Source organism: Lupinus angustifolius, chromosome LG17, assembly GCF_001865875.1.
Source record: "Lupinus angustifolius cultivar Tanjil chromosome LG17, LupAngTanjil_v1.0, whole genome shotgun sequence".
Taxonomy (NCBI): domain Eukaryota; kingdom Viridiplantae; phylum Streptophyta; class Magnoliopsida; order Fabales; family Fabaceae; genus Lupinus; species Lupinus angustifolius.
The window spans coordinates 17,676,057-17,703,426 of record NC_032025.1 but is presented as its reverse complement, the minus strand read 5'-3'; the positions used below and the strand labels follow the sequence as shown (position 1 = coordinate 17,703,426).

General features: G+C 32.3%; 3 protein-coding genes across 6 annotated transcripts; 1 reads left to right on the top strand and 2 right to left on the bottom strand.

Annotated features, from left to right (window-relative positions):
• On the top strand, window positions 9,509–20,526 carry LOC109330554 (proline-rich receptor-like protein kinase PERK13). Of its 2 annotated transcripts, XM_019564782.1 has the most exons (9): window positions 9,509–10,500; window positions 11,286–11,711; window positions 11,816–11,902; window positions 12,396–12,466; window positions 12,570–12,646; window positions 13,231–13,290; window positions 18,741–18,828; window positions 19,097–19,258; window positions 19,415–20,526. In XM_019564782.1, exons 1-9 carry the CDS (start codon window positions 9,552–9,554, stop codon window positions 19,691–19,693), a joined length of 2,199 nt encoding a protein of 732 aa, XP_019420327.1. In that variant the 5' UTR covers window positions 9,509–9,551; the 3' UTR covers window positions 19,694–20,526. The 2 variants fall into 2 exon arrangements, with proteins under 2 accessions (XP_019420327.1, XP_019420326.1); XM_019564781.1 differs by lacking the exons at window positions 18,741–18,828; window positions 19,097–19,258; window positions 19,415–20,526 and adding exons at window positions 13,647–13,808; window positions 13,965–15,073 and having other exon boundaries at window positions 13,231–13,378.
• Window positions 15,670–18,556, bottom strand: LOC109330555 (transcription factor bHLH90-like). Of its 2 annotated transcripts, XM_019564783.1 has the most exons (8): window positions 18,322–18,556; window positions 17,986–18,213; window positions 17,492–17,549; window positions 17,194–17,262; window positions 16,646–17,113; window positions 16,330–16,557; window positions 16,041–16,217; window positions 15,670–15,887 (listed from the first exon to the last, which is right to left on the bottom strand). In XM_019564783.1, the coding sequence occupies exons 1-8, from the start codon at window positions 18,417–18,419 to the stop codon at window positions 15,822–15,824; spliced, it is 1,392 nt and encodes a 463-aa protein (XP_019420328.1). In that variant the 5' UTR covers window positions 18,420–18,556; the 3' UTR covers window positions 15,670–15,821. The 2 variants fall into 2 exon arrangements, with proteins under 2 accessions (XP_019420328.1, XP_019420329.1); XM_019564784.1 differs by lacking the exon at window positions 15,670–15,887 and having other exon boundaries at window positions 16,121–16,217; window positions 16,321–16,557.
• Window positions 21,120–24,006, bottom strand: LOC109330711 (transcription factor bHLH90-like). Of its 2 annotated transcripts, XM_019564988.1 has the most exons (8): window positions 23,772–24,006; window positions 23,436–23,663; window positions 22,942–22,999; window positions 22,644–22,712; window positions 22,096–22,563; window positions 21,780–22,007; window positions 21,491–21,667; window positions 21,120–21,337 (listed from the first exon to the last, which is right to left on the bottom strand). In XM_019564988.1, the coding sequence occupies exons 1-8, from the start codon at window positions 23,867–23,869 to the stop codon at window positions 21,272–21,274; spliced, it is 1,392 nt and encodes a 463-aa protein (XP_019420533.1). In that variant the 5' UTR covers window positions 23,870–24,006; the 3' UTR covers window positions 21,120–21,271. The 2 variants fall into 2 exon arrangements, with proteins under 2 accessions (XP_019420533.1, XP_019420534.1); XM_019564989.1 differs by lacking the exon at window positions 21,120–21,337 and having other exon boundaries at window positions 21,571–21,667; window positions 21,771–22,007.

The window sequence follows — 27,370 nt, the reverse complement described above, 5'->3', positions numbered from 1 at the left end:
ATTTTGGTGAATGATTTGTCTCTTAGTTTAATCTACTTCTGAAATTGGTTTGGTAATGATTGGAAACCATGTGATAAAGCATATCTCATAGCATACCTTACTTTGGTGGGAGTTCCCTAAATATTACCTATAGGCTCTAGTTAAGGACATAATGGCCATTAAAGTAATACTATAATAGATTTTGTTTGTTAATGGATGTGAACAAGGGACGAGGAACACCTATGTTCATTGGTGTCTTTAATGGTGCACCAAACTAATCAAAATGGGTTATTTTATTGGAATTTGTTTTTATAAAAAACATAAATTAATATTTTATATTATTTTAGGAAATGTGATTGGTTAGGGATACGGAACAGAGTTTTTTTGGGACAGAGGATCCTTGTCCGTGAACAAGGGCCTCATCACATTAGAGAGTTTGATGATGAATAGTTTGATGTTGGGTTTGGAAATAAGGGATGATGAGTTAGTGTGTGAAGAAAAGAGATGAAGATTTTGATAGGGTGGAGAATTTGGATGAGATTATGGAGAAGATGTGGTGAAGAAAGTGGGGTAGAGAAGATGAAAAGAAGAAATAAAATAAAAAATTTATTAAAATTTTTATTTTTTATTTGAAAATATTATTTTAATAAAATGCGTCATTTTGTGAGTGGGAAATTAAAAATAAAAAACTTTCGCACAATAACTAATAAAAAGATAATTTTCAGGAAGTCATAAATTTAATTTATACATAAATATATTTTGTATAACCTTAGAAAAATCTCATTCACAAATACATAAAATATAATTTATTTATTTTTGGTTTCCCATAGGTATCATTGCACTAGAGGCAATCATGTCCGAGCCGGGAACATCCATAGGTATGTGGGGTTAACTCTCCCACTGGACATTTTTTCTATCAACAAGACTCGAATCGAGACCTTACTTAAGGGGAATCAAGCATGTACCACTTGAATCAACGTCCATTAGTGCATAAAATATAATTAGTTTAAAGGTAAGAAATTCTTTAATAACACTTTTCTATATTAAAAATAATATTATCAATAAGAATACGACACATGTACACAACTTATTCAAAAAATATATCACAATATATTGACCAATGATTGAAAAAGTAACACCATGCCCCAAGTGCCTCATATATAAGTCTATATTAATTATGTTCCACTCTTAACAAAAATAAAAAGAGTGTCACCTATAGTTTTATATGAACTAATATACATTGTACTAGCAATAATAATTAGTATTTTTTTTTGACTTTTTCTACTCAAAATTTGTGAACTGAGATAAAAATAAAACAAAACAATTATCTCTTTCTTAAGATTACCTTCTCTAGCAATGTAAGCTCTACTAGTTTGTAAATTATCAGTATCATCGTCATATCCTCCTTAACCACAATCCTTGGTACTGAACCCCGACACCACCACAAACTATCTTTAGCTATGTGCCATCCGAATTCTCAATCTTAACACAAGAGTTACTATTGTTGTTATGAAACTGTCAAAGGAGAATGGATGGAAGGGAGGAGCTTGGCCATCAAACGAGGAGGGGAGTTTGCGTCTGTGGATAGATAAGGTGGTAGATGTAAGTGATTGTATGTTCATTACTCCGCATCGTATACTCTTCATATACATCTCCAAATCCATGGCATTAATATACTTTTTGTTGTGATAACTTATTATATTTATATTGTATACAGAGGCAAAACATGGTATAACTAACATTGTTTGGTATAATTTTTAATTTCCTATTTTGCTTTTAACATTTTTTTAATTTCTACAAAAACATATAATCATATGTAACTACTACCAAAACATTAATTGTAAGTTGAGACTACCACTCTCACCTTAAACTAAGTATTCTAATAAAAAATATATAATTTAAAGTATATCCAACAAAAGATTATATTATAAAATAGACTAAATACAAAAAAAAACAAAGTCTTGAGGGAGAGTCTAGGTGAGACGAGTCCCATGTATTCCTGGATGAGGTATTATGTTGGATCGGACAATGCTCACAGCGCAAACTAGACGATCTCTGACAACCCCTCTTTGCAATTAGGATCAATGAGAGAGATGCCCAGAAAGTGTTTAATATGACATCGTCCTGAAATGAACAATTCCATTGGAACATATCAATCATATATATATATATATATATATATATATATCCTTGCGAGGAATAAGTTTTGGCACGATCAAATCGGCTTGTTATGGGACATGTACTCTCGGTTATTTCTGAATAGTTATTGGGAGGATAATGGTATAAGGATGGTGGACATATGCGTATCATGCATACATGATATTTATCGATATTTATTCTAAAATCATAAGTTTTATACTTCATTCATCATTAATACATGCGTGTATGATCATATGATATATATGTACTTGTTCTTTGTCTTGGTGTGATATTCTGTGTAATTACACGACGTCAATGATAAGTTTTTCATTAGATGTTTTACTCTCTCTCTTTCTTTCTAGTGTACTCGTATACATCCATGTTTAGATGGATAGATCAACGATGATTAGGGGCTACCGCTTTACCATGTCCCAGGAGGGGGCATAAAACGTTGAAGGAAACAGATACACCTACATTGGTCCCTACGACCTGGAATTGGATCTCATATGTGATGGTTCTGTGTTGCATCTCTCGACACATTACGCAGTTCGGGAAGCATCATTCACCCTACCAGAGCGAAGGTCCGTACTTGTCGGTCCATCTGCACTAGTTGAGGCACGAGGCAAATCAGAAGTTGTCAAGACCTGGCCCTAACCGGGATTCTCATCTACTGACTCAACGCCAAGAAGGTCATAAGGAGCAGGCATGACTACTTCATCGGGGACTAGGGGTACACCCCAGAACCTTCGATGAATTGGGCAGCAGATGAAGTGGTGGAGGGCGAGGACGATGATTGTGTAGAGCTAATTTGCATAGAGGATTCAGTGGAGGTTATAGAGATCTCTTCAGACTCGGAGATCGAGGAAGACCTGAGTGAGGTTTCTAGTGCACGATCGGTCTAAGAGCTCCTTTCTTTCTTTTGATAGAGAACTTGTGTTGGATACTTTTGTAATGCCAACGTCCCCGACATTATTTTATTTTTATTTTTATTTTTAGTCTTTGTTAGGGGCGAAGAATAGACCTCGCCTTGTATTTTGTAAACCATGATGTACGTGTTACAAATTCAAGAATTGATTAATGAGAAGTATTCTGGAAAAAAATGTGTTTCGTTCAATTAAGTATTAAGAAATTATTTCCGCAAAGGTTTGAAAATGTGACGTCTTGAAAGAGAATAGATAAAATAAAAAAAATGATTTGTAAGTTATATGTTACATAAAATGAAGAAAAAAATTTATCCATTTTCCAAGAGATTAAATATTGTAATTATGAAATGATTTTCTGGGCGTTGCAGCTACCCGTGCCAATTCTTAGTGTTAGGAAAGAAATGGAGAGAAGTTTGTCGGGAATGCATCAGCGAAAAATATGAGGGATAAAGAAAAAGTTGAATGAAAGGACATTCAACTTGGGGCAAGTAAATATGAAGGAATGAGACTTCTATTTATAACATGAGATTTTTTCCAATTTCCTCATCTCTCCCATGTGGGACTTGGGAATTTTTTAGATTTCACACTCAAAAGTTCTCACTAATGGGTTCAAACAAACCAAGTTCCAACATAATGCATATCTCTTTTAGATAAAGTCCTCTCAATAATTTACTTATTACTATAGATATGTAATTTGACATATAAAATAATATATGTATATATTGTTAATCATGTATATATGAAGAAAAAATAGAGAATCAATTATACTTTCAACCAAAGAGATGTCATTACTATATACACAATTGAATATGTACACATAAAAACATGATGAGTCGGTGACTATGGCATGGGTTGGGATAGGTCATGCTTGTTCCCAACCCGATCCTAAATGTCCAATCTAATTTTTTAACCCGAACCTGGTCCAAGACCCGGCATGACCTAATCATATTTGAGGCTGATCAAGATCAGACCAAATTGGATAAGCGAGTAGGGTCAGGTCTTACTCACCCCTAATTCAAACCCTATTATAATGTGGTCTTTAAGGCCTCCATAGAGACTCTAGTAAGTAGGAATAACCAACCATACTTCTCACCATATCCTTAAGTATTTAGTTTCATTACTTAACAACACCATTCATGTTAGGTTTGTCGCACATAATGTATTTTGGAACAGTTCCATACTTTCTGAGAAAAATTGCAAATGGCTCTGAACATTGTTCTCCTTATCCATCATATTCATCATAATATTGACTACCACAATCAGATTTGTTAGCCTTAATTTTGTTTCCAAGTTGAAATGCAATTTCAACCTTGAAAATATCCAAGAATTGAAACTTCTCATGCATAAGATATAGGTAATTTTACCTCGAGTAATAGTCTATGAAAATAATAAAATAATATTGCCTATTCTAAGAGGCCAAAATGAAATGACCATATATATATTCATATTATTAGTTCTAAGACATCTTTAACTTTTTCGACACCTAATTTTCTTTTCTTTTATATTTTCTCTTTATACACTCAACACAAACTTCAAAGTCTGATAAATCAAAAGGATTAAGAATTTAATCCGAGACATGAATTCGTTTGTAATATTTTATTATTGGCACTAAAAACATTAAACATGTACAAATTATTAATTAAAGAACTAGAATCAACAACATTTGAATTTTGAGAGAAACTAACTTTATTATTTCCAATAGAACAAGAAAAACAAATTTGTCCAAACTGTAAATACTGATCAAATTCCATCTAAAAGATGAGACAACAAAAGTCTCAAACAAATCCAAAAAAACCCAGTTCTTAAACGTAATCCAAAGATTCCAATAGCCTCAACTACAACCTTTTTTGCAATCGCATATAAAGATGAATCTTTTATCATCACTTAGTTGTCGGCTCCACAAGCAACTCTGCATAGTTATACTTATGTGAGTAGTAGAACCAAAATCCACCCACCAAGTATTATTGGGTACAAAAGCTAAATTAGCTTTAGAACAAACTAGAGTGAGAAGTTTACTCTTCTTAACACGTCCTGTCACATATTTAGGACACTTTTTCTTATATGTGTTTCCTTCTTATTGAACTAGCAAGCAAATTCTTCATCACTCTTTAGTTTCTTTTGCTGAGAAGGCCCTTTCACGACACCCTTATTATTCTATTTTTTATTTATTTTGAGAGGTCGTAGTCAAGTGAGTACTTACAATCTTATATATGTGCAGTCTCTATTCCTCTTACAACAATGATATATAAGCTCATTAAGGGGTCATTTGTCCTTTTGAGTGTTATAACTCACTTTGAACTGCCCAAAATTTGCAGGAAGCGAAATCAAAACCTAATGCACAAGCAAGTAATCATCAAGTTCTAACTTGAGTGACTTGAGTTTTGATACGAGATTAGACATCTCCATAATGTACTCCCTTATGTTTCATTTGTCTTTGTACTTCATTGAGATTAGTTTAACCAAAAGGTCACTCGTCTATGTCTTAAATATTTGGGCAAAATATTGTTTATTTTCTTCAAGGAACGTTCTTACACTTTGACCCTAAAAAATAGAGCCTGTGAATGCTTCTCGAATAAAGTGTTTCATGATCATTAGATACATTCGGTTAGAGCATTTTCATTTCTCAATTTTAACCTCATTGAGGTTATCCAGGATAGAAATGAGTTTCTTCATACGAAATGTCAGATCTACATCCATACAACCCTAAATAATTTCTATTGTTTCCTCCAAAACCTTCAAATCTCTGATTCAGCATTGAGATGTTGTTAACTTGAGCGAAACACTTACAACACTATCAAAAGACACCAATCTATAGAACAAAAATTGTTAACATGTCCACGTATAAACAAACAAGTCATATAGTGTATATAATAAGACATATTCATATTATAGACCCATCATGAGATACCCAACACAACAATAATTTCTAGTCTTTAGACATCGAAATTAATTTGTAAGTTGTACTCTTAATGTAATGATCAAATATTAACAATTAGTTTTGTTACAATAGTCTTTCTTTGGACCGACTATTATTAATATGGAAAACATAACTTTATAATTGTTACATATTTATCATCACAAATATATTATTATTTGGCCATATTTTGTTTCATTTGGAACAATCACAGTGCACATAAATAATATATGAGTAACATTTGTGAAAATATGTGGAAAAATAATAATGTATTGTGAAAAACATTAACATTAGTATTTGGAAGTTTATGACAATTATTATTGGAAGAGTTACAAAAATGTAATTATTGTAATTTTGGCTTTATATATAGTATAGATAGAATGACCGTACTGTTCATTACCACACCATGATGGATATTTTGGTGAATGATTTGTCTCTTAGTTTAATCTACTTCTGAAATTGGTTTGGTAATGATTGGAAACCATGTGATAAAGCATATCTCATAGCATACCTTACTTTGGTGGGAGTTCCCTAAATATTACCTATAGGCTCTAGTTAAGGACATAATGGCCATTAAAGTAATACTATAATAGATTTTGTTTGTTAATGGATGTGAACAAGGGACGAGGAACACCTATGTTCATTGGTGTCTTTAATGGTGCACCAAACTAATCAAAATGGGTTATTTTATTGGAATTTGTTTTTATAAAAAACATAAATTAATATTTTATATTATTTTAGGAAATGTGATTGGTTAGGGATACGGAACAGAGTTTTTTTGGGACAGAGGATCCTTGTCCGTGAACAAGGGCCTCATCACATTAGAGAGTTTGATGATGAATAGTTTGATGTTGGGTTTGGAAATAAGGGATGATGAGTTAGTGTGTGAAGAAAAGAGATGAAGATTTTGATAGGGTGGAGAATTTGGATGAGATTATGGAGAAGATGTGGTGAAGAAAGTGGGGTAGAGAAGATGAAAAGAAGAAATAAAATAAAAAATTTATTAAAATTTTTATTTTTTATTTGAAAATATTATTTTAATAAAATGCGTCATTTTGTGAGTGGGAAATTAAAAATAAAAAACTTTCGCACAATAACTAATAAAAAGATAATTTTCAGGAAGTCATAAATTTAATTTATACATAAATATATTTTGTATAACCTTAGAAAAATCTCATTCACAAATACATAAAATATAATTTATTTATTTTTGGTTTCCCATAGGTATCATTGCACTAGAGGCAATCATGTCCGAGCCGGGAACATCCATAGGTATGTGGGGTTAACTCTCCCACTGGACATTTTTTCTATCAACAAGACTCGAATCGAGACCTTACTTAAGGGGAATCAAGCATGTACCACTTGAATCAACGTCCATTAGTGCATAAAATATAATTAGTTTAAAGGTAAGAAATTCTTTAATAACACTTTTCTATATTAAAAATAATATTATCAATAAGAATACGACACATGTACACAACTTATTCAAAAAATATATCACAATATATTGACCAATGATTGAAAAAGTAACACCATGCCCCAAGTGCCTCATATATAAGTCTATATTAATTATGTTCCACTCTTAACAAAAATAAAAAGAGTGTCACCTATAGTTTTATATGAACTAATATACATTGTACTAGCAATAATAATTAGTATTTTTTTTTGACTTTTTCTACTCAAAATTTGTGAACTGAGATAAAAATAAAACAAAACAATTATCTCTTTCTTAAGATTACCTTCTCTAGCAATGTAAGCTCTACTAGTTTGTAAATTATCAGTATCATCGTCATATCCTCCTTAACCACAATCCTTGGTACTGAACCCCGACACCACCACAAACTATCTTTAGCTATGTGCCATCCGAATTCTCAATCTTAACACAAGAGTTACTATTGTTGTTATGAAACTGTCAAAGGAGAATGGATGGAAGGGAGGAGCTTGGCCATCAAACGAGGAGGGGAGTTTGCGTCTGTGGATAGATAAGGTGGTAGATGTAAGTGATTGTATGTTCATTACTCCGCATCGTATACTCTTCATATACATCTCCAAATCCATGGCATTAATATACTTTTTGTTGTGATAACTTATTATATTTATATTGTATACAGAGGCAAAACATGGTATAACTAACATTGTTTGGTATAATTTTTAATTTCCTATTTTGCTTTTAACATTTTTTTAATTTCTACAAAAACATATAATCATATGTAACTACTACCAAAACATTAATTGTAAGTTGAGACTACCACTCTCACCTTAAACTAAGTATTCTAATAAAAAATATATAATTTAAAGTATATCCAACAAAAGATTATATTATAAAATAGACTAAATACAAAAAAAATATATTTTAATTATACAAAATAAAATATATAAAAATTGAAAGTTTAGTTGCATAAAATAAAAACATGGGTTAACATGCACTTTCTCACTAATATTGATAAAAGATTAACATGAAGATAAAATAATATGGTCACAAATAACAAATCCTACCCAACATTTCTCAAGTAAATTATTTGAAGTAAAATAGGGTCACAAAATACCCATAGCAAGGTTGTTTGAAATTGATTAGCACTCCACTCAACTTTTTATACAAAATTATCACATCATATTGTTATGTGTGAGCTCAGGCACATGAAACCCATTTCTTATAAGGGCTTGGGTAAGTTACAGAGCAGAATAAACTCATGTTCATTAAGACATCTGGGTCTTTAACTTGTCCACGGTTCAAGTTGCATGATAAGCCAACATTGGAGAGAGTACAAATTAATTAAACAACAAGGACACTTGATCCTTAACAAACCCAAATAATAAAATAAACAAAAACTAAATTATACTAATACCCCTCTATTTTTTAAACCTATACAAATCCCCCTAATTATATACCTACATTATACTAATTATCTCTATAAAAAATATATGTATCTCTTCTATATAAATAATCAATGTAACATATGTATATAATAAAAAATGATTTGTGTATATTTAAAAAATGAATCAGTGTTTTGTGTAATTTCAATACTACATGTAATTTATTAAAAAACAAAACTATCAAAATATGAAACAATACAATCTAACGTTTTTCCTTTACTAAATCATCTCATATCTCAAATCATGTCTCATACTAAGAATGAAATAAAAACAATAATAATATTATTATTTTAAAAAATTAATTGATATAATATATTTTCATTATTACAATACAAAATTTCAACAATAGATCATTATCCATATTAAAATAAACTACCTAACAACAAATATTTTAGGCCTCATAATTCATTTTAAAACAAGGGACAACAATTTTATTTTTATTTTATTTTTCATTTTGTTCCTGTTTTGGTTGATTTTGAGATACACAAATATAGACACATTCTCTCTCTCCTCCATCTCTTGCATCGAGCTGGCAAGAGATGGAGCAGTTCGACAAATCCATTCTTTTCTTCAATGTTTGAATGGAACAACCTTAAACCCATGTTTCTCTTTTTCTCTTTTTCTTTCTTTTTATTCTAAAATAACCCTTTTTTTGTTGCCCAGAAATATTTGTTGAACAAAAAACAAAAAGGGATTCATACTATATATTATATTCTTCATTTATGGCTCACAAGAAGGAGAAAAGTGATTCCAAAAATGATCCGAAAAGTGATTCCAAAAACGATACCAAAAGTGATTCTTCTGATATAGACAAGATTTTACCATCCAAAGAGATTTCAAAGAATCACTTATTTAACATTAACAATGATTCATTCCCAACACCAAAACCTATTAAAGATTCACTTTCTCCAAAAACTGCACCGTCTGAACCATTGCCTTCTCCACCGTCGCCGCCACCATCACCGTTGTTGGTCAAGTCTCCACCATCACCGTTGTTGGTCAAGTCTCCACCATCACCGTTGTTGCTCAAGTCTCCATCACCACCACCACCCTCATTACCACCATCCTCTCCACCACCTCTACCCTCCTCTTCACCACCACCACCACCATTACCCTCTTCACCACCGCCATTACCTCCCTCTCCATCACCACCACCACCCTCTTTGCCACCACCACCACAACTATCACCACCACCGCCACCGTCCCAGACTAATCAAATTAAACCACCACCACCTTCATCATCATCATCTTTATCATCTCCTCCTCCTTCACCACCCTCACGTAATAGTGCACCTTCCAATGATTCTTCAACGTCCAAATCACCCTTCTCTACAATTCCAACACCTTCAGGTTCAAACAACCATACCATGCATGGTGGTGGTGGGTCCCATGCAAAATCAGTGGGTGGTTCTTCTTCTTCTTCTTCTTCTTCAAATGATTCTTCTTCCAATGATTCTTCTTCGAATGATTCTTCATCATCATCATCACATAGTGATGATAATAATCCAGGAAAATATGTTGGTTATACATTGGTAGGGGTTTTCATTGTTGGTTTAGTTGTTTTAGCACTATTTTACACTTATAAGAGATCAAGGAGAAAAACAACAAAAGGGGATTCCTTGGTTGCAACATATATACCAGCCCATGATATTAACATTCATGCAAAATCAGGTAACTTTTTATTTATTTTTTATCATTTTAACAATTTCTATTTTCTTTATTATTTTTTGACAAGGAACATGTAATAACACACATTATAGGATATCAAAGGTTATCCTACTTTTTTGTTTCTGTACCATGCATGGAACCTTGTGCATTGGACCATGCATTGGTATGCCATTTAGTGAGATTTTTTTCTATCAATGTTGTCACAACCTTGTGGACTCTTCTATAGGTGAATGATGTTTGCTACTTTCAATTTTCATTGCATAAAACTGACTTGCTATATCAAGTTTCATGAATGATTTAAAAAATGGAAGATATTAAGCTTTCAGAGTGTTTTTTGTTCGACAACTTTTATGACAACTTTGATTTTGTATGGAAATTTCAACCGAGAACTGTATTTTGAGACATTTCAATTGAGTTTGTCTAAACTCAATACCCTTGATAGGTTTGAACTAGGATTTATTCAAGTGGCGAATATTCACTTGATCGAAATCCACATCAAGGTTGGAGAGCTCGTCTTCAGAGCCCTAGGAAGGTTGAGATTGATATACCTCTAGCACTGCAAGCGACCGAGGCCACTTTCAACCTCCTCATATAAAATCAAAGTTGTCATGAGAGTTGTCTTAGTTGTATTTATTGCATTTTTTCGAAGTTTTCACTAGAGCCATCTTTCTTAACAACCGAAGTCGACATATCCTGATAAAAAACCTAGCTATTTTTTTCTTGCTGAGAATCATTGACTTGCTACATTTTAATTTTCATGTCTAATGATATGAGCCATCACTCATCAGGTACAGATTTGCAATACAAAGCACAACAGCAACAATCTGTGCATGGAAACAACTATGGAAATGGGAGCATGAAACATATAGGAGGAGGTTCTTTAGAAACAGCACAGCCCAAAAGTGCTCAAATAGCTTTCACCTATGAAATGGTTATGGAAATGACCAATGCATTTTCTAGTGAAAATGTTATAGGAGAAGGTGGATTTGGGTGTGTTTACAAGGGTTGGTTACATGATGGAAGAACAGTTGCAGTTAAACAGCTTAAAGCTGGAAGTGGACAAGGTGAGAGGGAATTTCAAGCTGAAGTTGAGATTATAAGCAGAGTTCATCATAAGCATTTGGTGTCATTGGTTGGTTATTGCATATCTGAGCAACAAAGAATGCTTATCTATGAGTTTCTACCTAATGGAACACTCCATCATCACTTGCATGGTAATGTGAGTTTTCCCTTTATTTTTCTTAGAAAAATGAAAATGGAGTTCTTGTTTTCTATATGTATGATATGGTTCTCACTTCTCATATTTGAGTTTTTGCAGGAAATGGAATGCCAGTTCTTGATTGGTCCAAGAGGCTCAAGATTGCAATTGGAGCTGCAAAGGGCTTGGCATATTTGCATGAGGACTGTATGTATATCTTGTATTTTAGATTTTTAATATGACTCAAATATTTTCGCTTAGTCGTTAACTATTTGGATTGGGATTCTCTCCGGTATTGGACTCTCCAATACTGGGATTTCCTCCGGTACTGCCACATGTCAATACTAGAAAGGATCTCTACTCTAACTATTGATGTATCATTTCTTGTGATGACATGTATCATCTATGTGTGGTGCCAAATCGGCAATTAGCTTATTTCAGTTAAAGACGAGGATAAAAATCAAAATAAATTAAGTTAGCAGACAATTTTTTTTACAATGGTGATCCAAGTGATGTGTAGAAAGCAGTGTAACAATTCATTAATCCTTATATTGTGTCTCCAATCATATCTCTTCCCTTAAAAATGTGTATGAAGTTTGATGAAATTTACTAAAAGATATTAAAAAAGATGCAGAACAATTTTTTCTTAGTGGCAATTTTGCCATTTTATGAATAACAAAAGTATTTTGTGTATCTCTAGGCAGCCAAAAGATTATTCACAGAGATATTAAGTCAGCAAATATACTTTTGGATGATGCTTTTGAGGCACAGGTATGCATATACTTTGTTTTTGGGTCATGCATAGTTAAGAAATATATATTTTATGAAAAATAATGCAAAGTCTAGATCCTAATTAACCATTGTTTAAACACAGGTTGCAGACTTTGGACTTGCAAGGCTAACAGATACTGGTAATACCCATGTATCAACTAGGGTTATGGGTACCTTTGGGTAGGTTTCCTATCCCTTAACATAAACAAAATACTAATAGAAAATTTGGAAATAAATTTCAAGGTTGTTAGGAAAAAGAAAAGAAACAATTTAAAAATACATAGGGTTTCCATAGAATTGAATGTTGTAAGTCTATAAATAACCTCACCTAGAAAAAAAGCTTGATTACTTGTAGTTGGTAGCGACTCATCGGAACAATGACTAATTGTCTATGAGTTCATGAGTTCGAGTCGTGGGAGGCTCCAGGAGGAATAAAATATTACAGGGTATTTAAGCTTTTGGATGACACGCTCAATGTATTCATGAGTCCGGGATATCGCATGTCAAGGCTGGGATGTTACATTTCGCTAATGGTTAAAATTCATTAGTTTTATTTTAGAACTAGAGGTAATGTAGATTCCAACTTCAATGAAGTGACTAGGCTTTAAACTCTAAAAACATCCCTTGACATTTAAGGTCTTAATTTTACAACTGAAATGGTATTCCTCTTAGTTTAATAAGAATAGATACATTTGTCATAAAACCTTATTCAGTGAAGCTCTATTTGAATTACATCATTAACTCATTTTGGCATGAATGTGCAGATACATGGCTCCAGAATATGCAACAAGTGGAAAATTAACTGATAGATCAGATGTTTTTTCGTTCGGGGTTGTCCTCCTTGAGCTTGTAACTGGAAGGAAACCAGTTGATCAAACTCAGCCTTTGGGAGATGAGAGTTTGGTTGAGTGGGTAAGAATGAACCTTGTTCATATTTGTTGAAAACAAATTTACATTTTTTGAAGTGTTTCTATTCCTTACATTCTCTTATCTCTCTATTATCCTTTGTATAGCTAGAGGCAATCCTATAATAATGGAAGCCATGGTTCTGTATAAAATTAATCATCTCAAAAGATTGTTCTATGCTAAAGAAAACATGTTCAATTGATGACTCTTGTTACTCCTTTTTCTTGTGATACAAGTTAACATAAGCAGCTAACATGTTTTACTCTATCCACAGGCTCGACCGCTTCTCATTCGTGCCATCGAGACACACGACATTAGTGAATTAACAGACCCAAGGCTTGAAAAGCACTATGTGGAGAGTGAAATGTTCAGAATGATTGAAGCAGCTGCAGCATGTGTTCGCCACTCAACTCCTAAACGGCCACGAATGGTTCAGGTGATAAAAATACACACAAAAAAACAACTTTGTGATGCATCAAAATCTCTATACCAGGATTGTTGTTTTCTTTTGACATAACTATCTTGGTTTCTAACAATTCTATCTCAACTTATATAAGCCATCCACTGATCTTTCTCTTGGGTTTCATATCAGGTGGTAAGGGCCTTAGATAGTGCAGATGATATATCTGATCTAACTAATGGGGTAAAATATGGTCATAGCACTGTTTATGATTCTGGGCAGTATGATAAAGATATTATGCTATTCAGGAGGATGGCCAATGACAGTTTTGTTGATGCTAATTCTGATACATATAGTAAAGAATACGGATATTCGAGAGATATGTCAGGAATCCAACCTGCATGGTTACGGAGTGGTTCTAGCGGCGAGTCAGAATCGAAAGCTTTCAACCGTCATCAGAGCAGCAGTTGATGAGCATGAGTACTGATGGAATGCACACATTAACAGTACATTGTAATGATAAAGGAGTTGGAGGCTGCTGGTTTTAGCCTCTAGTTGATCCACCAAAACTGCCCTAATGGATCATGGCATTGCATCATCTTGCAGGGAGCCACTAAAGCTTTTGGTTTTACAAGGATTGAAACTATGACCTTTATCCGATCCTACATCAAAGTGTTACTTTCAATTCTTTGTTCAATTTTCTTGCCCCCTTTTCTTTTCTTTTATACCAGGGGATGTTGAAAAAGTGTAAAAAGATAATTTTGTTCAGGTCATTTTTTAATTATTATTATCAATAGATATTTCAGCGCAACGAAAGGTTGCTTGCCCTATGATCTGGAGGTCATAGGTTCAAATGTTGGAAACAATTTTTTCGCTTACGAATGTAAAGATATAGTTACCCTCCTCAAATCCCACTAGGTGGGAGCCTCGTACGCTGGGCCGCACTTTTTATCAATAGGTATCTTTTACTGATGTTGGATTTGGAATATTTGATTTTCTTACTACATGTTTGATGTATTAAGATACAACAACCAATCCTTAATCTCATTGGGTGAGGTCAGCTACATGGATCGAACAATGCCATAATGTTTTATCATATTGATATCTAAATCTTTCCTAATTAATCAGTTTGTCTATGGTGTTTTCTTGGTCTCTCTGCCACCACTAGAAATTAGACTAGCCTCCATTTAATATACTATCCTTACTAGGCTTCTAATGGTCTCCTCCAGACATGTTCAAACCATCTGAGACACAATTTTATCATCTTTTCTACAATAGGAGCTACCTCAATTTTCTCACTAATGCATTCAATCCTAATCTTACCTTCTCTAGTGTTGATATTTTATTGCTAATATTCAGTCTCATAGAACGTGACTCTTATAGCTTTGAGGTAAAATTTCACTTTAAAAGTGAGTAACACATTTCTATCACATATAACACTTTATGCATTCCACCATTTCATTTATCCTTCTTGAATCGTATGGTTTACATCTCAATCAATTTCCCCACCGTGTTGCATGATTAAATATAGTGACTTGTGGTATCGTATGATCTCCAATCTTTACATCTACAATAGGGTTTGTCTGCATCTTACTAAATTTACATTCCATACACTTAGTCTTACTTTTATATTTTGTATTATGATATTCAAAATAAAAGTAGTTTTCATTGTGATATGATGATTTATTTTCCATTATATATTTACAGAAGTGATCACTTGAGAATTGATAATATATTCAAAATAAAATACTAAGACCAAGAAATGTAAATGGTCATCAAACATACAATATTTCTAGAATGACTATAGTCAGGAGTTCCAGTTTCAGAGCAAATAAAATTGGATATACAATTTATACTTCTAGTCCAACTTTTTTCTATATAGTTGTGTGATATTGATGTACTGATAATAACTAAGTTGTTTGATAACAAGTAATCTTTCAAGTTCTTTAAATCTCACCTGTAACTAAAATTCCAATGTACCACTTAGGCAAACTTTGTAAAGGAGCTTTTGTTTACTTGAATTCATTATATCATCACTGTTTTCTTGAATCATTCACCTGCATTCTTTATCAAATACTCTTTCAGTGTAGCTGGGTGAATATCCTGCTTTGTTGCCTGTGGAGCAAAATTTAATCTCATTCTATCAGAAAGGGTGATTCTATGAACTAACATACAAGAATGACTACTTTCAGAAAATAGTTTTAATCAAAATAACAGCAAAATAGCTCATGCTAACTTTGCTAGTATTCTAGTGTGTTAGATCCTCACCTTAACCGTTACAATGTTCATGACTTTGCCATCAAGAGTGGTCACATTGGCACTGACCACCTGCAGTCCAAATGAATGTATAGCTTCCATCAACCTTGAAAACCCACCTTGCTTCTTCTCGCAGTATAACTTAATCAAGAAATCTGTCCGACCGATGTGGCACACTTCTACTTGCACCTGGGTATATGTTAACAGATTGTATTATGTCAATAAGGCAGCTGGTGTTGAAATTTAGTTTCATCCATGACTTGGAAAAAAAGAGTGAAAAAGATATTCATACTCATGGTACCTTCATCTGCCTCTTTTTGTTGCACTCGAAAGAGCTTTGATTGAGTTCGGTAAGAGGGGCATGTCTCGTTCCTCCATGTTCTTTCTCATTTGACATCTTCAAGTGTGGCTTGTTTCTTTCACACTCCTCCACTTCCAAAGCCATAACTTCATCTTTAAGTTCTTTTACCTCATGCTGTAATTCCTTTATGTAGTCAATTGCGTCTGAAAGAATTGATACTCTATCCATCTGCCAACATTCAAGTGAATTAGATCGTATGCGAATTAACAAGAAATATTACTATATGCATGTTTTGGAGTTAAACAGTTATATCTACCTTGGTTATTTTCGGGACTAGAGATCGTAGCGTGAAAAGCCCATTTTTTATTTTGTTTCTCCTTTTCCTTTCTGTGGCAAGATTTTTAGCAATGAAGGTTTCGCTTCGAGGCTGCCTCGCCAGTTTCGCTTTATCTTCTTCCATAGTGCCACAATGGGAACTTAAACCTTTCCTTTGTTTCCCTTCAGCCTCATTGTACTTGGGCCTTTTAACTTTAGGCGTAGGAGATATTTTAACTAATTGCTTCAGATATTCGTGCTGAGTCTTTGAATCAAATGATAAATGTTCGTTTGAAGGATTAGACCCACTCGAGGTTCCTTCAATGCTAAGATGGGAGCTGCACTTTGCTCCCGGAAGGTGATCAATGAAGTTCAGACTCGCGTACCCCGCAGCAGTTGTAGTTTCTTGCTTCAAAGAGAGACAACAGTGTGCTGATATATACTCTATGATACTCATATCTTTTGGAATCTGTGAAAGATGAGTAGTTTATTAACTAAAGATTTTTCAATTAGAGGTAATGCCAATAAGTATTATGATCTGTATCTTACAAGCTTTGCAGTGAAGAGCTCGATAAGACCACCAACAATAGGGATCAGAACTTGTGTCCCTACTGAACCCTGTCAAAACAAACATATTTCAAGTTTATGATCTTCTTAAGTATGGTGAATCAACCTTCTCTAATTCTCAATCACAAAAATTATAAGCTTTTGAGAACAATAATAATAATACTGCAATAATAGGCTTATTATAATTAACAATATTGGATTGTGGTAAGCATTATAACAGAAACTAACAAATGGAGAAGGATTAGTTTTATAAAGCTAATGTGGGAAAGAGAAAAATTACATCTTGGTCCTTGGTAAGCCATTTTGGTTGTTGTGATATTGCAATCTCTCCATGGACCCTGGGCAAGAAATCAGAATCACATAATTTTCATTAGTGATTCATTTCCTTAACCAAATATATAAATAAACAAATAAATACAAAAGTTGTGTTCAAAACTAGAAAGCTTGTATCCAGAAAGAAAGCATTTACTACATCAAAAATACAAAGATGCAATAAACCATTTGAAAACTTTACATATAGGACCAGTCAAGTTTCTAAATTTGGGTCTGCAATCACAACCAAAGCCGTAACATTATGGTTTTGGTAGTCTCTGCAATGCATCACCATCGTAATTGTTACCATATCAGCCGTATTTTCTCACAATAATCCTCAATTACAGTAAACCCTTTAGGCCAATGTTAACAACAAAATCCAAAAAAGATATGAAAGCCACCAAAAACATAAAAAGATAAAAATAATAATAAGAACATTACAGAAATAAATAGATATATTACCCAGAAAATAGAGAAAATGCAAAAGGAACCTTGGCAAGTGCCTCACAAGCCTTAGTTCTAATAGGATGATGAAAATGTGTATCCCTACAAATGGAATTGGAAGCCAAGTAGCATTGATCATCATCATCATCATCATCCATTTCTTCTTCTTTGAGCTTGATCACATTCTGCTCAATATTTTCTTCACTGCAACTTCCACTACAACAACAACCCATCCATTCAATATACCTACACATACAAACATGTGCAAATCATCAAACACAAGATAGACAAGTTAATGAAAATGAAAATAAAAACATAAAATAAAAAATGGGTAATGTGTAAGAGTAAGTTTACCTTGTTGGGTCATTCCCATATTTCCAAACAACTATAAAGTCCCAAGCTTTGGTATGAACAAGGGGTCTAAGCCATTCTACTATTTCCATTTCATTCATTGGTTTAAGAAGAAAGAGTTAAGTTATATGAATGTATGGTACTCTTGTTAAATAGTTAGCGTTCAGAGTAAGGACATTGTACCTTAATGGATTTCTAGAATGGTAATGGTGATTCAAGGAAAGTGTACATTTTGATACTTATAACTTGTTAATAGTGGAAAAAGCTTGTATGGAAAATATGTATATAATAAAAGAATAAATTATCTCCTGATACGAGACTCGGTAACTTTATTTCTGATTTATTAATGTGCAAAAATTCCTTTTTTTGCTGAAAGAAAAATAAGTGTATCAATTTTAACGTGAGAGGTTTTCAAATTAAATGTTCGGGGTTGTCCTCCTTGAGCTTGTAACTGGAAGGAAACCAGTTGATCAAACTCAGCCTTTGGGAGATGAGAGTTTGGTTGAGTGGGTAAGAATGAACCTTGTTCATATTTGTTGAAAACAAATTTACATTTTTTGAAGTGTTTCTATTCCTTACATTCTCTTATCTCTCTATTATCCTTTGTATAGCTAGAGGCAATCCTATAATAATGGAAGCCATGGTTCTGTATAAAATTAATCATCTCAAAAGATTGTTCTATGCTAAAGAAAACATGTTCAATTGATGACTCTTGTTACTCCTTTTTCTTGTGATACAAGTTAACATAAGCAGCTAACATGTTTTACTCTATCCACAGGCTCGACCGCTTCTCATTCGTGCCATCGAGACACACGACATTAGTGAATTAACAGACCCAAGGCTTGAAAAGCACTATGTGGAGAGTGAAATGTTCAGAATGATTGAAGCAGCTGCAGCATGTGTTCGCCACTCAACTCCTAAACGGCCACGAATGGTTCAGGTGATAAAAATACACACAAAAAAACAACTTTGTGATGCATCAAAATCTCTATACCAGGATTGTTGTTTTCTTTTGACATAACTATCTTGGTTTCTAACAATTCTATCTCAACTTATATAAGCCATCCACTGATCTTTCTCTTGGGTTTCATATCAGGTGGTAAGGGCCTTAGATAGTGCAGATGATATATCTGATCTAACTAATGGGGTAAAATATGGTCATAGCACTGTTTATGATTCTGGGCAGTATGATAAAGATATTATGCTATTCAGGAGGATGGCCAATGACAGTTTTGTTGATGCTAATTCTGATACATATAGTAAAGAATACGGATATTCGAGAGATATGTCAGGAATCCAACCTGCATGGTTACGGAGTGGTTCTAGCGGCGAGTCAGAATCGAAAGCTTTCAACCGTCATCAGAGCAGCAGTTGATGAGCATGAGTACTGATGGAATGCACACATTAACAGTACATTGTAATGATAAAGGAGTTGGAGGCTGCTGGTTTTAGCCTCTAGTTGATCCACCAAAACTGCCCTAATGGATCATGGCATTGCATCATCTTGCAGGGAGCCACTAAAGCTTTTGGTTTTACAAGGATTGAAACTATGACCTTTATCCGATCCTACATCAAAGTGTTACTTTCAATTCTTTGTTCAATTTTCTTGCCCCCTTTTCTTTTCTTTTATACCAGGGGATGTTGAAAAAGTGTAAAAAGATAATTTTGTTCAGGTCATTTTTTAATTATTATTATCAATAGATATTTCAGCGCAACGAAAGGTTGCTTGCCCTATGATCTGGAGGTCATAGGTTCAAATGTTGGAAACAATTTTTTCGCTTACGAATGTAAAGATATAGTTACCCTCCTCAAATCCCACTAGGTGGGAGCCTCGTACGCTGGGCCGCACTTTTTATCAATAGGTATCTTTTACTGATGTTGGATTTGGAATATTTGATTTTCTTACTACATGTTTGATGTATTAAGATACAACAACCAATCCTTAATCTCATTGGGTGAGGTCAGCTACATGGATCGAACAATGCCATAATGTTTTATCATATTGATATCTAAATCTTTCCTAATTAATCAGTTTGTCTATGGTGTTTTCTTGGTCTCTCTGCCACCACTAGAAATTAGACTAGCCTCCATTTAATATACTATCCTTACTAGGCTTCTAATGGTCTCCTCCAGACATGTTCAAACCATCTGAGACACAATTTTATCATCTTTTCTACAATAGGAGCTACCTCAATTTTCTCACTAATGCATTCAATCCTAATCTTACCTTCTCTAGTGTTGATATTTTATTGCTAATATTCAGTCTCATAGAACGTGACTCTTATAGCTTTGAGGTAAAATTTCACTTTAAAAGTGAGTAACACATTTCTATCACATATAACACTTTATGCATTCCACCATTTCATTTATCCTTCTTGAATCGTATGGTTTACATCTCAATCAATTTCCCCACCGTGTTGCATGATTAAATATAGTGACTTGTGGTATCGTATGATCTCCAATCTTTACATCTACAATAGGGTTTGTCTGCATCTTACTAAATTTACATTCCATACACTTAGTCTTACTTTTATATTTTGTATTATGATATTCAAAATAAAAGTAGTTTTCATTGTGATATGATGATTTATTTTCCATTATATATTTACAGAAGTGATCACTTGAGAATTGATAATATATTCAAAATAAAATACTAAGACCAAGAAATGTAAATGGTCATCAAACATACAATATTTCTAGAATGACTATAGTCAGGAGTTCCAGTTTCAGAGCAAATAAAATTGGATATACAATTTATACTTCTAGTCCAACTTTTTTCTATATAGTTGTGTGATATTGATGTACTGATAATAACTAAGTTGTTTGATAACAAGTAATCTTTCAAGTTCTTTAAATCTCACCTGTAACTAAAATTCCAATGTACCACTTAGGCAAACTTTGTAAAGGAGCTTTTGTTTACTTGAATTCATTATATCATCACTGTTTTCTTGAATCATTCACCTGCATTCTTTATCAAATACTCTTTCAGTGTAGCTGGGTGAATATCCTGCTTTGTTGCCTGTGGAGCAAAATTTAATCTCATTCTATCAGAAAGGGTGATTCTATGAACTAACATACAAGAATGACTACTTTCAGAAAATAGTTTTAATCAAAATAACAGCAAAATAGCTCATGCTAACTTTGCTAGTATTCTAGTGTGTTAGATCCTCACCTTAACCGTTACAATGTTCATGACTTTGCCATCAAGAGTGGTCACATTGGCACTGACCACCTGCAGTCCAAATGAATGTATAGCTTCCATCAACCTTGAAAACCCACCTTGCTTCTTCTCGCAGTATAACTTAATCAAGAAATCTGTCCGACCGATGTGGCACACTTCTACTTGCACCTGGGTATATGTTAACAGATTGTATTATGTCAATAAGGCAGCTGGTGTTGAAATTTAGTTTCATCCATGACTTGGAAAAAAAGAGTGAAAAAGATATTCATACTCATGGTACCTTCATCTGCCTCTTTTTGTTGCACTCGAAAGAGCTTTGATTGAGTTCGGTAAGAGGGGCATGTCTCGTTCCTCCATGTTCTTTCTCATTTGACATCTTCAAGTGTGGCTTGTTTCTTTCACACTCCTCCACTTCCAAAGCCATAACTTCATCTTTAAGTTCTTTTACCTCATGCTGTAATTCCTTTATGTAGTCAATTGCGTCTGAAAGAATTGATACTCTATCCATCTGCCAACATTCAAGTGAATTAGATCGTATGCGAATTAACAAGAAATATTACTATATGCATGTTTTGGAGTTAAACAGTTATATCTACCTTGGTTATTTTCGGGACTAGAGATCGTAGCGTGAAAAGCCCATTTTTTATTTTGTTTCTCCTTTTCCTTTCTGTGGCAAGATTTTTAGCAATGAAGGTTTCGCTTCGAGGCTGCCTCGCCAGTTTCGCTTTATCTTCTTCCATAGTGCCACAATGGGAACTTAAACCTTTCCTTTGTTTCCCTTCAGCCTCATTGTACTTGGGCCTTTTAACTTTAGGCGTAGGAGATATTTTAACTAATTGCTTCAGATATTCGTGCTGAGTCTTTGAATCAAATGATAAATGTTCGTTTGAAGGATTAGACCCACTCGAGGTTCCTTCAATGCTAAGATGGGAGCTGCACTTTGCTCCCGGAAGGTGATCAATGAAGTTCAGACTCGCGTACCCCGCAGCAGTTGTAGTTTCTTGCTTCAAAGAGAGACAACAGTGTGCTGATATATACTCTATGATACTCATATCTTTTGGAATCTGTGAAAGATGAGTAGTTTATTAACTAAAGATTTTTCAATTAGAGGTAATGCCAATAAGTATTATGATCTGTATCTTACAAGCTTTGCAGTGAAGAGCTCGATAAGACCACCAACAATAGGGATCAGAACTTGTGTCCCTACTGAACCCTGTCAAAACAAACATATTTCAAGTTTATGATCTTCTTAAGTATGGTGAATCAACCTTCTCTAATTCTCAATCACAAAAATTATAAGCTTTTGAGAACAATAATAATAATACTGCAATAATAGGCTTATTATAATTAACAATATTGGATTGTGGTAAGCATTATAACAGAAACTAACAAATGGAGAAGGATTAGTTTTATAAAGCTAATGTGGGAAAGAGAAAAATTACATCTTGGTCCTTGGTAAGCCATTTTGGTTGTTGTGATATTGCAATCTCTCCATGGACCCTGGGCAAGAAATCAGAATCACATAATTTTCATTAGTGATTCATTTCCTTAACCAAATATATAAATAAACAAATAAATACAAAAGTTGTGTTCAAAACTAGAAAGCTTGTATCCAGAAAGAAAGCATTTACTACATCAAAAATACAAAGATGCAATAAACCATTTGAAAACTTTACATATAGGACCAGTCAAGTTTCTAAATTTGGGTCTGCAATCACAACCAAAGCCGTAACATTATGGTTTTGGTAGTCTCTGCAATGCATCACCATCGTAATTGTTACCATATCAGCCGTATTTTCTCACAATAATCCTCAATTACAGTAAACCCTTTAGGCCAATGTTAACAACAAAATCCAAAAAAGATATGAAAGCCACCAAAAACATAAAAAGATAAAAATAATAATAAGAACATTACAGAAATAAATAGATATATTACCCAGAAAATAGAGAAAATGCAAAAGGAACCTTGGCAAGTGCCTCACAAGCCTTAGTTCTAATAGGATGATGAAAATGTGTATCCCTACAAATGGAATTGGAAGCCAAGTAGCATTGATCATCATCATCATCATCATCCATTTCTTCTTCTTTGAGCTTGATCACATTCTGCTCAATATTTTCTTCACTGCAACTTCCACTACAACAACAACCCATCCATTCAATATACCTACACATACAAACATGTGCAAATCATCAAACACAAGATAGACAAGTTAATGAAAATGAAAATAAAAACATAAAATAAAAAATGGGTAATGTGTAAGAGTAAGTTTACCTTGTTGGGTCATTCCCATATTTCCAAACAACTATAAAGTCCCAAGCTTTGGTATGAACAAGGGGTCTAAGCCATTCTACTATTTCCATTTCATTCATTGGTTTAAGAAGAAAGAGTTAAGTTATATGAATGTATGGTACTCTTGTTAAATAGTTAGCGTTCAGAGTAAGGACATTGTACCTTAATGGATTTCTAGAATGGTAATGGTGATTCAAGGAAAGTGTACATTTTGATACTTATAACTTGTTAATAGTGGAAAAAGCTTGTATGGAAAATATGTATATAATAAAAGAATAAATTATCTCCTGATACGAGACTCGGTAACTTTATTTCTGATTTATTAATGTGCAAAAATTCCTTTTTTTGCTGAAAGAAAAATAAGTGTATCAATTTTAACGTGAGAGGTTTTCAAATTAAATATAATTGTGTTTGATTCTGTGAAAAATTAAAGTTTTTATTACTATTTAAAACAATAACAAGGAGGAAAGATTTAAATATTAATGCATACTTAGCATAAATATGTATACAAAGAATTGTTATACATCTTTTATTTGGATTGAGTTAATTATGAATAAACATAAATAATTAATAATATAATAAATTCTTATATTGTCAACACCTTTTCTCTAAGGATAATGTAAATGTTAGTAAATTTTATAGTAGGAAATGTGTTATTAGCTATCTATACTATTTAACAAAGGTAAAACAAAATAATCACCCCATCATGGTGTAATTTATGATTCTCTATTTTGCCATTATTATCCTCTTATTTTTACAAAAAAAAATCATATAACATTATCTTCTTATTTTAAAAGTGTATTTAAAAAAGTTGAACATTACACCAATCGAATAAATTCAACTGCAACTTACAAATATTTAACACAAAATATTATATTTATCATTTATAATGTACAAACTACACATTACAAACGATGAGAAAACGGGTTGACAAATACGACAGTGACCCTCAACATGTTAGTAATAATTAATGTTTTGTTAATTTCCTAATAAATCTCTTTTCTTACCCTATCATTAATCGCATGAATATATTTATTTATCTTCATTTCCTAAATGTTTTTACGCTCTCCAAATAAATAATGAAAAACATGATTCATAAAAATAAATGCAATTAAATTCAGAAAGAACACAAATCAAATATATAAAGATAAAATCATATCAACACAATCAAATTTAAGTATATTTTTAAATACATTTAAGTGAAACAAAAAAAATTCTCCAAATCAAATCAATGCTTATTTATATTAAAATTTTCAATAATAAATCAAATTAAATCTATTTTTTATTATAACTTAAAGGCAAGACAATATTTAAAAAAAAGTAAAAAAATGAGGTAGTTTTGGAAATAACAATGCCCTCCTAACAACTTAATGATAAGCAAATTTCCAAAATATATAGAATTTAACGCAAAAAACCTAACACATAATATAACACAATTTATTGGCATATGCACAATTTGATAATCATAGCTTAGAATTAAATCTATTATCTTCATATAAATTGCTTGTCTTCTATATATATAAATTGTTTGGACTAGTGAAATAATAAAAATGGACACTCCAAAATTTTTACATATGTTATTTATGGGATCCTTTTGGTAAATTTCATAGTAGGGCATGTGTACTGCCTATAATTAACATTTTGCAAACTTCCTAATATATAACTTTAATTGCTTTTAATGTTGATATTAATCTGATGTAATATTTAATTCTTTTGAATGAAATACTCAACCTTTTCATCAATTTGATTTTTCTAACATTTTTTATCTCCCTTTAGTCACTTATTTTTGTCATAAGTTAACACTTTGTCTACTTTCCTCTCACTTTCTTCATGTTAAAATTTTTACAAACTGAAGAACTCATGTGTAAGACTTTTCTGACATTTTTATCTCTATTCATTCACTCATTTTACTTCTTTTTGCCACGAGTTAATATTTTGTTTACTTTTTTTTTATAACTTCTATATCTTTAATATTTCATATGTGAATTTTTGACAAACTAAAGAACTCAAGAGTAAGATTTTTATAATACTTTTATCTTCATTTAGTGACTCATTTTGCTTTTTGTCATAAGTTAACATTTTGCCTACCTTCCTTGCAACTTCACCATATTTTGTTTTTAACACATAATTTTTCATTCCTCCAATAACCTTTTGTTTGTCATTTCATTTTATCATTTCAAATTGTTTGTTTTCTGTTATTTTTTATTTTATGATTTTTTACTTTTCTAATTTGACTTCAATATAAGCAATATGGAACAACCCATGCAAATGCTCAGGTACACGGTTAGTATTATTTCAAATATTTACGTTTTATCTTATTTTATGGTTTATCATACTTAATTATTGTAGTTGAGTGCAAATAAAACTTTTTGATGTGTTATTTTCATTCACCAAGTGATATAAATTGACATATATAAAAAGAACCATCCCCATATATTAAAATGAATGGAAAAACTCAAAACCTCTCAACCATTCTTCACCCCAAACCACACTTCTAACGCCCACAATTTTCTATTCTTTTAATACGTGAGTGAAAAATCGTAATTTACTTTCATAGATTTATCTAAAAATAAATATGATTTTTTTAGATTAATTGTAAATCTTTTAATGTTTACTTCATATGTTTATGATTTTTGTTCTATTCGAAAAATAAGTTATTTTATTGGTTATCTCTCATCAAAGTGGATATATATAATCTAATAACGATTTTCTAGATAATTTATGTTAGAAGTATTATTTTATTGTTATATTGAATTATTTATATTTTTAGAAGTGCCTACATAAGAAATTCATAAAATATATTGGGAGTATTTATCTTTTTGATATAAATTTACTAAGTAATATCTCCTATATTAATTATTATAATGTTATCTTTCTTGTAATTTTTGATTAAATTTGTTATGTTTAATATAACATATTTAAGATTATCTCATTATTATCTTTATCTTTTCTATCCTGTAATCACTTTATCCCTGACTATATACCATTACTTTTATCATATATATACATATATAAAATATGTACTAATGTTACTATATCTAGATGAATATATTATATAAATAATGTTACAACGTGATTGTTAGAGTATTATTATAATTATATATGTATATAGATTAATTTTCAAGGCATGTTCCATGTATTCTTTCCTTAATTTACATTTTGTTATTATTATATAGTGATAATGGTTGGAAGAAGGTATGGTAGCCCTTGTCATTATAAGTGTTTTATATTTTATCTTGTTTGCATTTTACTTAACCTCTAATTATTTTTCCTTTCTCCTTGGAATTCCTTAGTTGTATGATCTTTATTTCAAGAAAGTTCCATTTTCTCCTCTCAAAAACCACACTTATTTGGACCTATTAGTTGTTAAGTTGATGATTCTTTTAACAATGCATGCCACATGTTTATTATACTTTAAATAATACTTTTTCCATCTTCCTATTCAGATCTGAATTTGATTTTTATGTTGGGGTTCCAAAACTTATCTTGTGTAAATCTTGAGGATTATTTCTTTGATAGGTATATTGATGAATTTTACAATATTAGTTTTTGCAATTATCTATACAACTGTAGTTATGTGC